Here is an 11,729-nt window from a genome sequence, read left to right as displayed (position 1 = left end):
CTGTTTTTGGGTGCCGGGTTTTGGAGGACGGTTGATAATGGATGGTTGACTTCTACAAAGAACACCACTGTTGTTGAGATTTTTCTGGGGAAACCAGCAAACCCCTCCTCTTATGTCTGTCAACATAACTAAGATGAATAACTACGATGATATCCCGTTTATGAACATGCTTTTTAATCCAGCTAAAGCTCAAATATATACACTTAAGTGAACTGTGAAATCTGACCCAAAAGGATTTAGTTATTTTTAAGCAGACAGGAGAAATCTTCTCTATCAATCTTAAAAAGGCACACCTTACTTCCCTGGAACTATTCAACAGACACGGATACAATGGAACAGTGTAACCACATTTCATTATAGGGCTTTTCTCTGTGCTGCTGCCATGACTGTGAATGCAACCATTGACTTTTCTCTTCTCTAGCACACTACTTTGTAAGTGAACATGCTTCAACATGTGCATTTTGTGTTATTTTATAGAAGCCTTTCCCCTTTAAAATAGTATGTACGTATAATAACATACACACAATTGACATTTTCATTTAGATCTGATAGTTATACATTCATATAAAATATATATATTTTTCAGCAATGTCTGCATTAAAAAAATCAGCCTCCTGCACATATTAAATTAATGGTGCACACGCGCTCCGTTGGCACAAGCCCATTCAGTAACACATAGTCAGAAACATATTAGACATAATATGGGAAGTAATGTGGTAATTATTGTTCCAGGATTCACTGATGGAAGGTAAACAAGGTTCTTTTCTCATGAAAGAAGGTTGCCCATTATTTTGCACAGCTCGAGAAAAGAGCCCCAGCAGAATAGACAATGACAAAATGAAATTCAGGGGGTGAAGAATGCAGCTGATTGTATCTTTATCAGTCGCCATTTCTGCAAACTGAATAAAACCCCATTGTATTGCTTTTGAATTACCTTTTCATGAGTCTGTCCTAACAAAGCAGCACATTAATAACACTTGAACGTATGGCCTTGAGTTTTTGCAACAACAAAAAAAGAATACAAATTTTGTCATAGTTCATAACTCAAGGCAATGTAAGAGTAAGAGTTTATTCCAGTGTATAACAAAAATAATGTACTAAATAGCAATACGATAGCATGGCATATTTACAATTGTTCAAATAATTTGGCATTAAAAAAATTATTATAAAAGTACTTGATTTAAATTATCCTACATTTACAGATTTGATCATCTGCCAATTGAAGTGCAATAACATTAAAGTGAGGTTTCTTTCTTCAGTTTTCTGGCACGTCCCACCTCAGAGATGCTCTTTAATAGATGTGCACGGTTCCATTTGCAGAGCTAGTGTTGACGAGAAATGAAAAAATGACAGTTTAGAGTGAGCTTCACTAAAACAGTGGTGCAAAGAAAGAAAAAACAGCGCAATAGTCATGCTTTTTTTGGCTACACTTATGTATATCAAATTCATGCTCCCACTTAAAAACTGTTACTGTTACTTTCTGAGAAGTTACGCGATAATAAACAATTCTTCCATATGTTTGCAGAGGCATTCTGGTTGTTTTATGGCATCTTAAAACACACAGAAATGGACGGGTACCTTAGTCACGCAGGCAATCTAAAGATTTTGGAACTGTAATAACTCCGGCTTCAGGTCTTCTCTGGTGTCATATGAGCTATGGTGTCATCAAATAGGGAATGTGTGTCAGAATCGTTGAGTTATGTTATTTTTGTTAAAACTTTATTAGTTAGCCAAATAGTGTTTTAAGGCATACTTAATTAGTATTATCAAATATTAGTGTTAGTCATTGCAATTTTGAGAGCATAATGATTTAATTTTTGGGTAAAATAAGCTTCAACATTGGCGTAGTGGAATATTTGAGCATGCATATGATTATCCGAGAAATTCATATTCAAGACACGTTTCTATAGCTGAGTAGAAGCTGAATGCTTCTTCCTGGGATGATTTTTACATCCCAGGAAGTTTTATTAAAGGATTTCCTGTTCACTCCCTCAGCACAGGTCCGGAAACACAGACATCAAGATTTCCTCAACAGTTCAAAAACTAAAAAGCAGTGGACAATGTGAACCTGCTGCTTCCTAAAAGTTACTGCACATTAATCCATCAATGAAGTATGTGCTACTATTGACCTGCACACGGCTGTGCATTTACATTCTGAGAGTACAAATAATATGTTACCTCGAAAGATAAAAAGAGCAGAAAGTGCAAAGAGGATAAAAAGCATAATCAAGTATGGGTCATGCATTAACGCGTTAGGAGTAAAATACTGGAGCTCACCCTTTTCTCTTCAGGAGAAACTTGTGTAAAAAGAATGCAATTATACACGCAACTGTAAAGAAAACATCAAACCAAAAGATTAATTATGTATCGACTTCAACTGTAAAATGTATTTGAGGTTTAACTTTCAAAGAAAAAAGTTATACATTACCTATTGTAACGCATATCACACTGACTACCACAGGCATATATCCTGAAAAACACATGCAAAGTTAAATGCAGAGCATAAATAATGACCCATGGTAACATCTTTATATCACCGGGGCTTATTAACTCACCAGTGTCCTTGTTAGTATCTACAGCATCTTTTTTCTCGTCTGCAAGTATAAAACCGTATCATTAGTATTGACTATTTATCTGGCAAGGACAACATGGCTCACTCAGGCTCAGAAAGCATGTCAACACATTCAAGGTTTGTTTCGAACCGAGCATCACCATTTACAGATTTAAAGCTATAGTGCGTAGTTTTGGTCGCCTCCGTGAGGAATCTAAGTAATGACAACAAAACTGTTGGTGCTACACACAGATTTGTAGCAACTCATTTGGCAATGGCTTGAATGTATCAGACATTCATTAATATAGAAAAGTTACGCACTAAAGCTTTAAAGCCACAAAGGTTTCCCTGCCACACAAAACCATTTTGAATTGCATTTTTTGAAATATGTTAGCGCCATGTGTGTGTGTGTTATGTGGTGAATGTGAAAATAAACTGCTACCTCCTCTGTCAGCTCTAGTCACAGAAAAGAAAAAGCAGAGAAATCAGACCAATCACAACAGCTGGTCAGTCTGATGTCATGTTGCCTGAGCTTATTACTATTCATGAGCTCACCCAGTTGTGCTGGGTAAAGGATGCTGATAGCCAGGCTGTCATTGGCTAACTGTTAGCCAATCAGAGTCAAACAGCTTAGATCATTGAATATTAATGAGAACTGGCACAAATGGAGCTGAGTCTTCCTGCAGGCTTTCTTTACCACACTAGAATGGCTTGAAACACGGTAACCAAGGTAACAAAGTTACAGAGTCCATGGTCAAACTTCAGACATTACCACAAAGTAATGAAATACGTGTGGCAGTGCACCTTTAAAAAGGTCAGGAAAAAGTTATTTTTGCTTTCTGGTGGAGAGTCAAATGAGAAGATTGACCTTTACTCTCATATGTGTCTGTTTGTTAATTATGAAGCTGTAGCTGTAATAAAACAGTTGGTTAGCTTAGCTTGGCATAAATACTAGAAACAGGTGGAATCAGCTTGTCTGACAAAATCCCAGTCTATTTGCCGGTTGCCTGGCAACTGCTCTAAGCCAAGCAATAGCCTGTGACATAACTTTCCAATTAAATGGCGGATTGTTGTTTTTACACTTCAGAGCATCCAAGTCCCTGCCAGGAAGCGAATAATCATGCATAACAGCCAAAACGTCAAATTAATTACGTTAAATGAGTTAGTTTAAGTGTTCACGGAAATGTCTAAAAGTGGAATAAATAATTATTCAGTGACCTATGAGCACATGTAAGTTCTAGCTGACGTTCATTCTCCTCATAAATGGTTTTTATGTAGTTTCAAAGTGCTAAATCTTGTGTTTGACTTACAGATCCAGTTAAGTTGCCTTAAACTATATTTTGCAATATTGTCTCCATCCCACAATGATGACAAAAACTCTCTCCTCCCTCCACAGTTACTTTAACTGAAATAGCAACACAACGTCTATGTTAAAATTGTTCAATACCTCGAAATAAAGATGATGTCACTGATGTTACCGTGGTTGTACCCTCAGCTGTCAAAATGTCTCTGCCACCTTTGAACAGAGCGATCAAAGAGATTCTTAGTTCTTCTCAAGCTTGGGTAGGATAAAAGTCATTCGTCAAGCAGAGAAGCAAATTCTAAGATGCATGCTGCATGCACATAATCCATTCATGCTGCCTGAAGCACTGGGCCTAAAAGGTTATTAATGTAATTACATGCCGATCAACATTTTTCTGTACCTCCTCCTGAAGGTGAGGCAGTAGGTGTTGCACTGGTTGTGACAGATTTAGTACTGGGACCTGTGGGTGTGGCAGATGAATCTGTAGAAGGGGACGTTTCTGTGGAAAATAATCAATGTCAATATATTTTTATTGAGTCTTAATATCCCGGATTTCTTATAAAGAGGGAGGTAGAGTTAACAAAATTGGATATGTATTGGTTATTGTCTCTCTATATATTTGTGTACCTTTTTCTGTAGGTGTAGATGTTGGCGTTACTGCTTTTGTTGTCACACCTATGAATAAGAAAACTACTGAATTTATCTGGGATTTAAATAAGAACTGGTTCATCAGCCATTTGTGAGATTGGAGGCGATGGATATAGATTCCAGTTTACAAGAAAGAATGTCCTGTGCATGCAAATGACAGTAATGCATCAGCAATGTGCTTTCTTGTTAACCATCCACTTATAAAGAAATGTGGACTACATTTACACTACTACATTTTGGTTAATAAACAAAGATCTTTTGCTACGTTTACCAATCGCGTTGTCACTACTACGGCATTTCAGAGCCCATAAAACGGAGAAATTTGGAAAGTCTGCTACCCCCTGTTTTGGTTCGAAAACTCTTGCGTTGTAGTCTAGACAGGCAGAAACTGAGAACTTTGGAAACAACGACGTCAGTCAGTAATATTGGTTGGCTTACATGCCTTTCAGTGACTACGGAAGAGGATTAGGGCCACTGGTGAAAAATGTATGTGAGTTCTGACTTAAATCTCAGAATTCTGACTTTAATCTAAGAGTTCTGACTTTATTCTCAGAATTCTGAATTTATTCTCAGAATTTTGACTTTATTCTCAGAATTCTGACTTTAATCTAAGAGTTCTGACTTTACTCTCAGAATTCTGACTTTTATATAAGAGTTCTTACTTTATTCTCAGAATTCTGAATTTATTCTCAGAATTCTGACTTTAATCTCAGAATTCTTACTTTATTCTAAGAATTCTGACTTTATTCTTAGAATTATAGGATCAAATAAAGTCAAAATTTTGAGAATAAAGTCAGAACTCACATACATGTTACACCAGTGGCCCTAATCGTTTTCCGTAAGTGACGGTTCCACCTCGTCATCAGTCCAAACTGGTCTTACTTTTTGCCATTGTTGTTCTTTGTCCAAAGTATTTTCTGTATTTTGAATTTATACGTAACATCAGACAATCTGCTTCCTGTTTACACCGGCACAAGCATGCTCAGTGTATGCAAATGGTCGCGTTGTAAAACGTAAACGGAGATTAATTCTGCTAGTGGAGACAGAGACGGTTTTTGTCTCCAAACGCTGCATGAAAATGAGATTGCAGTAGTGTAAATAAGACTGTTGTTAGGTGAAGGGCTGTTAAGGAGTGTATGAGTGTGGCAGTTAGCTAACAAACAACTTGGAATGAACACAGACATTAATAAATTAGGTCACTGCTTCTAAGAGCTCGGATTAGAGTGTGTAGAGAGGGGTTTAAGTGATGATGTTTAAACCTGAAGGCTTTACACCTCGTGGTGTCTTCCCGTCAAAATTGAAAATCAACACTTTTGTTGATGCTTTTAATCTTTTTTAAAAAGTTTTTCTTACGTTTTTGTCCCTTTTTTTAGAACTTTTGATTGTTTGTCACTTTTATTGATAACACTAACTTATTAACTTTAGTTTTACATTTATTTTTGGAATTTATGGTCAATAAACCTCATTTATAGGAAATTATACATAATGTATGAGTTAGAATAGCAGAAATTAGGAAATGTATGTTGATGGATAATCACAGATTGGAATATGTCAACCTTTACTCAATACTATTTCAATTTTTTTTTTTTCAAATGCTATATAATTGAATAAGACACCCAAAAATTAATGAAAGTAGAGATTTGTACTTGCCAAAGAGCGTTGTGTGGAATCAATCATGTTATTTTGGGTAGTTAAAAAGAACATTGATATAAGAAAATGGGTCAATTTCACCCGACGACAACATGTAGGTTAAGGTTGAAGGTTGAATACCGGGTGTCATCAGTGACACCATGGCAACACCTATAGCATGTAAACTGTACAGATAAACACTATTTGGGTGTTTGCAAGTTTGATCTTGCAAGCCTGTGTTTATGCCTATTTAAGATCAAAAAGTTAGATCCATGCCTGTGGTTTCACACGATTTAGCTACTGTACAAGTCTAAACACGCTCCAAAACAACATGTCAAAGCATAACTATGGGTAAATGAAATGTATTCATAGTAGGAATATTACAATTTCCAGAGCTTTGAAACTTGCTTAACCCTTGTGTTGTCTTCCTGTCAACACTTTTCTTAACATTTTTGACATTTTCATTTAAATTACTTGTCACGTTTTTGACCTTTTTGAAGTTATGTTTTAGTCAATTTTTTTTTAAACAATTTCTTTGTTGCTTTTCCAATATTTTGGATGTTTTTTTTGTTACTTTTTCAGATTTTCTTGTTTAGTTTTTCAACATTTAAAAAAATTATGTTTTTTTTTTTCTGTTTTTTTAAACCTTCATTTGTCATAGTTCTGATTTGGAAAGTTTTTGTAAAAGGGTCAGATTTGACCCTAGGACAACAGGAGGGTTAAGACTTGGCTCGTCATGGGCCAAGTCACTGAGACTTGAGAGGGACCTGCCAAGCAGTAATGCTCACATAACCTTTTGATTATGTCCATATTAGCACGTTGTTCTTTTCTCGGTTTAATTATCAGACCAGTACTTTAGCAAGTCAATGCAACGCTAATCACCATCCAACTCTTACATATTTTATGCCCTTGATCACACAAAGCTGGACAGCTTGGGACAAATTTCTCTGCTTTATCATAGTGTTAACATAACAAAATAAATAAATAATGGAAGCAAATGTTCACTGTGATCCTTCATATCTTAAGGCAGTGACTACAGCTGATTTTCATATTGCATTAAAATGAATGGGAACCAACGGCTGCATTAAGAACTTGAAATGACATCTACCAACTTATTGTTTGAAAATGCACTGCAGCAATGTAAAGACAATTTGTACTTAATGGGTTAAAACATGGATAACTACCTGTGTGGTCCTTCAATAACTTAAACAATCCTTATTATGCATGCTTTGTCTTTCAGTGTTATCGGTGTGCTTACCTTTGCATGCAGGAGGCGGAGAATCGTATCTACCAGTTTCGCTGCACACAATGCTAGCTTTCCCAATGAGGGTGTATCCTTTATTACAGACGTACTGTATGATTTCTCCATATTTTGGTTGATCTTGAGAATCCCATGAGCTTCTGCCATTGGCTATATCACTAGGTTTATCACATGTTACAACTGAGGAATCAGAAAAACAAGAGTTTCCAAGCATTCTTATCACACAATCTTTTAGATTAAAAACAAATAATCCATTATGTTGGCATATAAACTGGGCTGTTTGCTGACTGACACACACAAAACGCTTTGAACACAGCAGAAGAAGAATTTCACAAATTCCCAAAAATCTAAACCACTGCTGCATGAGTTACATATTTAAATGACTTTTGTAAGAGGAGAGAATGAAGTCGTTTGAAAAAAGCTTTTGTTGGAGGAATGTTCCAAACAATTGTTTTATTGCTTCTGCTTGCGGCTTCATGAAGTACAAAATAAGAGACACTTACTACTACAGTTGGCTTTTCCACTCCACCCAAACGCATAGCACTTTCTGAAGCTTGATCCACTGAGCCTGAAACTGTTGAGAGTTGGAAGAAAAAAAAGCAGGACTGTTTATTTAAGGAGAACTTCATACTGCAGATATTCGGTAATGGAATGGAAAGTTCATTTCAACTTGGAAACTAAATTCTCCAATCGTTTAGTCAAGCACTATGTACTGTTTGTAAGAATGATCTCAATGTAGGCACAAGCAGAGCCAAGTTTCTAATCAGTGAAACCTTAACGTGGCATTTTCTGGCAACTGCTCCATTTATATTTTTAGACTATTTTGTTTTCTTTAGAGACTGTTTTTCTTCAGGCAATCAACCTTGACTTTGGTCATCTTGGTCTATTTTGCAGCAAACACTTTCGGGTTGACATCTTTTGTCAGTACAGCAAAAAAAGAGATCCTGTGTATGTAAATGAACATAATTATCTACTGAAGGCTCCCTTTGGGTTGTCAATGGAGCTGCGACACGCTGACACTCGTTTCTCCAAACATAATTTCAGATGTAATTCAACCAGATAGCAATCCCATGGGAACATATTGTATACAGTTATACTCACCCTTTATCACATACTACTTTTACTGTATCGCCAAACAGAGTACCAGCGCTGGTATTAAAGCTCATGTTTGGCTGAGGTCTAGGGGGACCACAGTCCTTCTCTGTAATATAAAAAGGAACAACACAACATTGCTGCTGGACTTTTAAGCCACAATATCTACTGCAAAATGACAGAAATAGGCTGTTTGGTTAAAGTAGACAGGACTCACTTTTGCAGGTGAGATTTGGTTGAGTCCAATTCCCATTGACGCAGGTCATAATCCCAGAGCCACTTTCTACAACATATCCATTTCGACACTCTAAAGTAACTTCAGAACCGTCTAGAAAGTCGTTCATTAGAAGGGCATCGTTGGTTAGGACCATATTTTCCCCCTCATGTGGTTGAGGACAGTCGGCTGGGGAAAAAACAACAAGAGGCAACTTGACGGACGACATCTTTTTGTTTCAAAATCACTCAATAAATCAACAATCCTGTAATCCGATAAGTAAAAAATAGATCTAAAGTGGAGCTGTTGCACCAAATACTTACTCTTGCTGGAATTTGTTGGGTCTCTGTAAATTATAGACTGTGGTCTAGACCTACTCCATCTGCAAAGTGCCCTTAGTCATAACGTCTGTTATCATTTGACATTATAAATAAAATTTAATTGTATAACAGACGTATATATTGTCATTTATAGAGACAATCCAATGCATGTGAGAAAAGTCCTTGCAAGTGTAATAAGGCCTTAATGAAGTGTTTTTAAACCCTCTGTTGTCATAAATTAGAAAATCATTATTAACGTGTTTTAATCTGTCAAGTCTGCTGTCATACATTAATAAATCATCATTAACGTGTTTTAATATGTCAAGTGTGCTGTCATACATTAAGAAATCATTTAAAACCATCGAGTCTGCTGTCATGCAATAACAAGTTGTTAAAAAAAGTTTTTTTTTAATTCATCATTCTATTCATCTCACATTAATAAGTCATTAAAAAACATTTTACATGCATCAAGTCTGCTGTCATACATTGATAAGTCATTACAAAAAAGGGTTTTAATGTATCAGGTCTGCTGGTTATATCATACATGTAGTTGTTAATGAATGGATTTTGGTCCAAGAGGTTCTCAATAACATTTTAATTTAGAAGTTTATAAGATGCATAACTGATCTTGAAAGCATTATTCATAAAGAAATAATAAAGCCATTAGTTACAACTAATAAAGCCTTTGTTAAGAAGGGCTTTTAAAAAAAGGCATAATGAAAATAAGTTAGTGGACTAGGCTAGTGGGTCTGTGGTTGACCGGGTACAGTCAACGTTTTACACTTGCATCTTCGTACTTTTCTCTTCACCACAGAATATTTCTAAAATATGCAGATATCGCTTGTCTTGACAGTTCATCTCACAAAAGCAGTCTTCGAAATCTCCTACGGAGATGACAATGTGGAGTAGGTTTACAGTAGTATTCAGAGTCTTATATGCACAGTGGCTACTTTATTAAGTACACAGACCACCCAAAGCGTCTAGCTTTACAAAAAGCATATTGTTCAGTTTTTGTTGACACTGTTGATAATGTGTAAATTCAAATATAAATCAATTATTGAGGTCTTAGTTAAACACTTAACTAAGTAACCAACTAACCGATTAACTAATTAATCAACCAAACAACTACACAATTAACTAACTACTTACTTACTAAATATAATATAATTAAATGAATTAAAACACCTCAATGACAGTGTAAAAAAAAAAGAATATAATAGGGACTTTAGAAGTTTGCCAAATACTGTACAGGTGTAATAAAGAGGACACCAGGTGTGTATTCCAGTTTTTTGTTAATCTACTGTTATGACCCCAGAGAGCGGCTGTGGAGTTGACAGCCGATGCAGTGAACCCTCATGTGACTCGGTACATTGGTAAATAAGATCTGCTGGGCATACTGACCTGCAGCCGTCACCCCTAAAAGGTAGAGCAACAGCAGAGAACCGGCTAGTCCCCGTCCGCAGGTGTCCACTAAAACGTCCATTCCGGTCCGTAAAGCGAGATTAAAGACCCTGATGCAGGCTCCGTCTCTTTCAGTCCAAGTTCTCCAGACAGCCGATGTAGAGACGACCCGGTGCCAAGTCTACACTGCCCCGCTCCTCAACGCACCACTGCTACCCATTTTGTCTTTAGTCAAGTTAACATCAGAATGACAGGAAAGACATGCCTTCACAATAAAAGCAATGATGTTCTCACCAAGCGACAGTAGCCTTATGTCTGATCATGTTATGAACATGTATGGTTGCATCTTGCTCAGTGTGTGTGGTAGGCTATTGAAAAATATATTTGATGTATTTTCAAAAGGGAGACTTTTCTACACACACTTCCTTTAAAAAAAAATAAAAAAAAAATAATAAAGTGTTTAACCAATCAAATCTGTTTCATTAGGAGTGTCACACTTTAGATTTTAAATTGAAAATTGATTAACATGACCTATCAACAATTGCCTCAGTTCTTTTTTTATCTCCCCCCCCCCACTTGAGCACATTTGAAGAAAGAAAAAACAGTCACAGTGCAGAGTAGCATTCAGCAAACGATGTAATCAAAAGGAAAAGTTAGCTTAGCGGTAGCCTGCAGTTGCACTTTTCTGGAAAACCAAAGTCAATAAGGGAGGTAAAGCATGAGGGTGCTCCATGTGCATTCATGTGTCCCTTGTTAAATTAATGGTGCATTGAATTGCAACTCGTAATTTCGGAAACACTCAAACTGTTGCTTCAAAGTAACATTCAGCCACCTATCTATCTATCCATCCATCCATCCATCCATCCATCCATCCATCCATCCATCCATCCATCTACCTAAAAAGTGTCTTATTTTGAAAGGCTAAACAGAAAGTTTCGCTTTTAAAACTGTCTATCTTGACGTGTTGCAGCAGGATAGCCAACAGGCACAGAGCGAGATCTCAGCGTGAACACATACCAGTAAATAAAATGAAGGACATAGTTGAACAACATAGTTGAAGTATGTGAATGTTCTTTTAATGACAACTAAATCAACCCAAACTCCCAGTATATCCACCAATAGGAGCAGCTCAGTAGAGAAGGGACTTCTCCCCTAGTGTTGCAACGGAAACATGGGTGGGGGTGTCCTGGAAAAAAGGGGTATTCCCTCTCCGGGTCCTCCAAATGGGGAAGCCTTTATGGCGGTTTTCCACTGCGTGGTATCTACTCGACTCGCCTCGGGTCTACTCGCTTTTTTTGGTTTTCCATTAC

At 36.8% G+C, this 11,729-nt stretch overlaps 1 protein-coding gene across 2 annotated transcripts; it reads right to left on the bottom strand.

The window, feature by feature from the left end:
- Positions 1-680: 680 nt before the first annotated feature.
- On the bottom strand, positions 681-10,600 carry im:7151449 (complement decay-accelerating factor). Of its 2 annotated transcripts, XM_034869185.1 has the most exons (13): positions 10,420-10,600; positions 8,702-8,887; positions 8,494-8,593; positions 7,896-7,966; positions 7,390-7,572; positions 4,482-4,529; positions 4,255-4,353; positions 3,999-4,067; positions 2,556-2,594; positions 2,429-2,470; positions 2,278-2,329; positions 1,579-1,654; positions 681-1,322 (listed from the first exon to the last, which is right to left on the bottom strand). In XM_034869185.1, exons 1-12 carry the CDS (start codon positions 10,499-10,501, stop codon positions 1,597-1,599), a joined length of 1,029 nt encoding a protein of 342 aa, XP_034725076.1. In that variant the 5' UTR covers positions 10,502-10,600; the 3' UTR covers positions 681-1,322; positions 1,579-1,596. The 2 variants fall into 2 exon arrangements, with proteins under 2 accessions (XP_034725076.1, XP_034725077.1); XM_034869186.1 differs by lacking the exon at positions 4,482-4,529.
- Positions 10,601-11,729: the final 1,129 nt, after the last annotated feature.

Source organism: Etheostoma cragini, chromosome 4 (genome assembly GCF_013103735.1).
Source record: "Etheostoma cragini isolate CJK2018 chromosome 4, CSU_Ecrag_1.0, whole genome shotgun sequence".
NCBI lineage: Eukaryota > Metazoa > Chordata > Actinopteri > Perciformes > Percidae > Etheostoma > Etheostoma cragini.
The sequence above is the reverse complement of the archived record's forward strand: the minus strand, read 5'-3'. Positions and strand labels throughout refer to the sequence as shown.

Excerpts from the sequence above, each read along its gene's own strand:
- im:7151449 (XM_034869185.1), bottom strand. The coding sequence starts at position 10,501 with ATGGACGTTTTAGTGGACACCTGCGGACGGGGACTAGCCGGTTCTCTG. Across the intron at positions 2,330-2,428 it reads TGTGATATGCGTTACAATAG|TTGCGTGTATAATTGCATTC; the intron begins GTAATGTATAAC and ends TTTTCTTTACAG. Across the intron at positions 1,655-2,277 it reads TTTCTCCTGAAGAGAAAAGG|CTCATATGACACCAGAGAAG; the intron begins GTGAGCTCCAGT and ends ATGACACCATAG.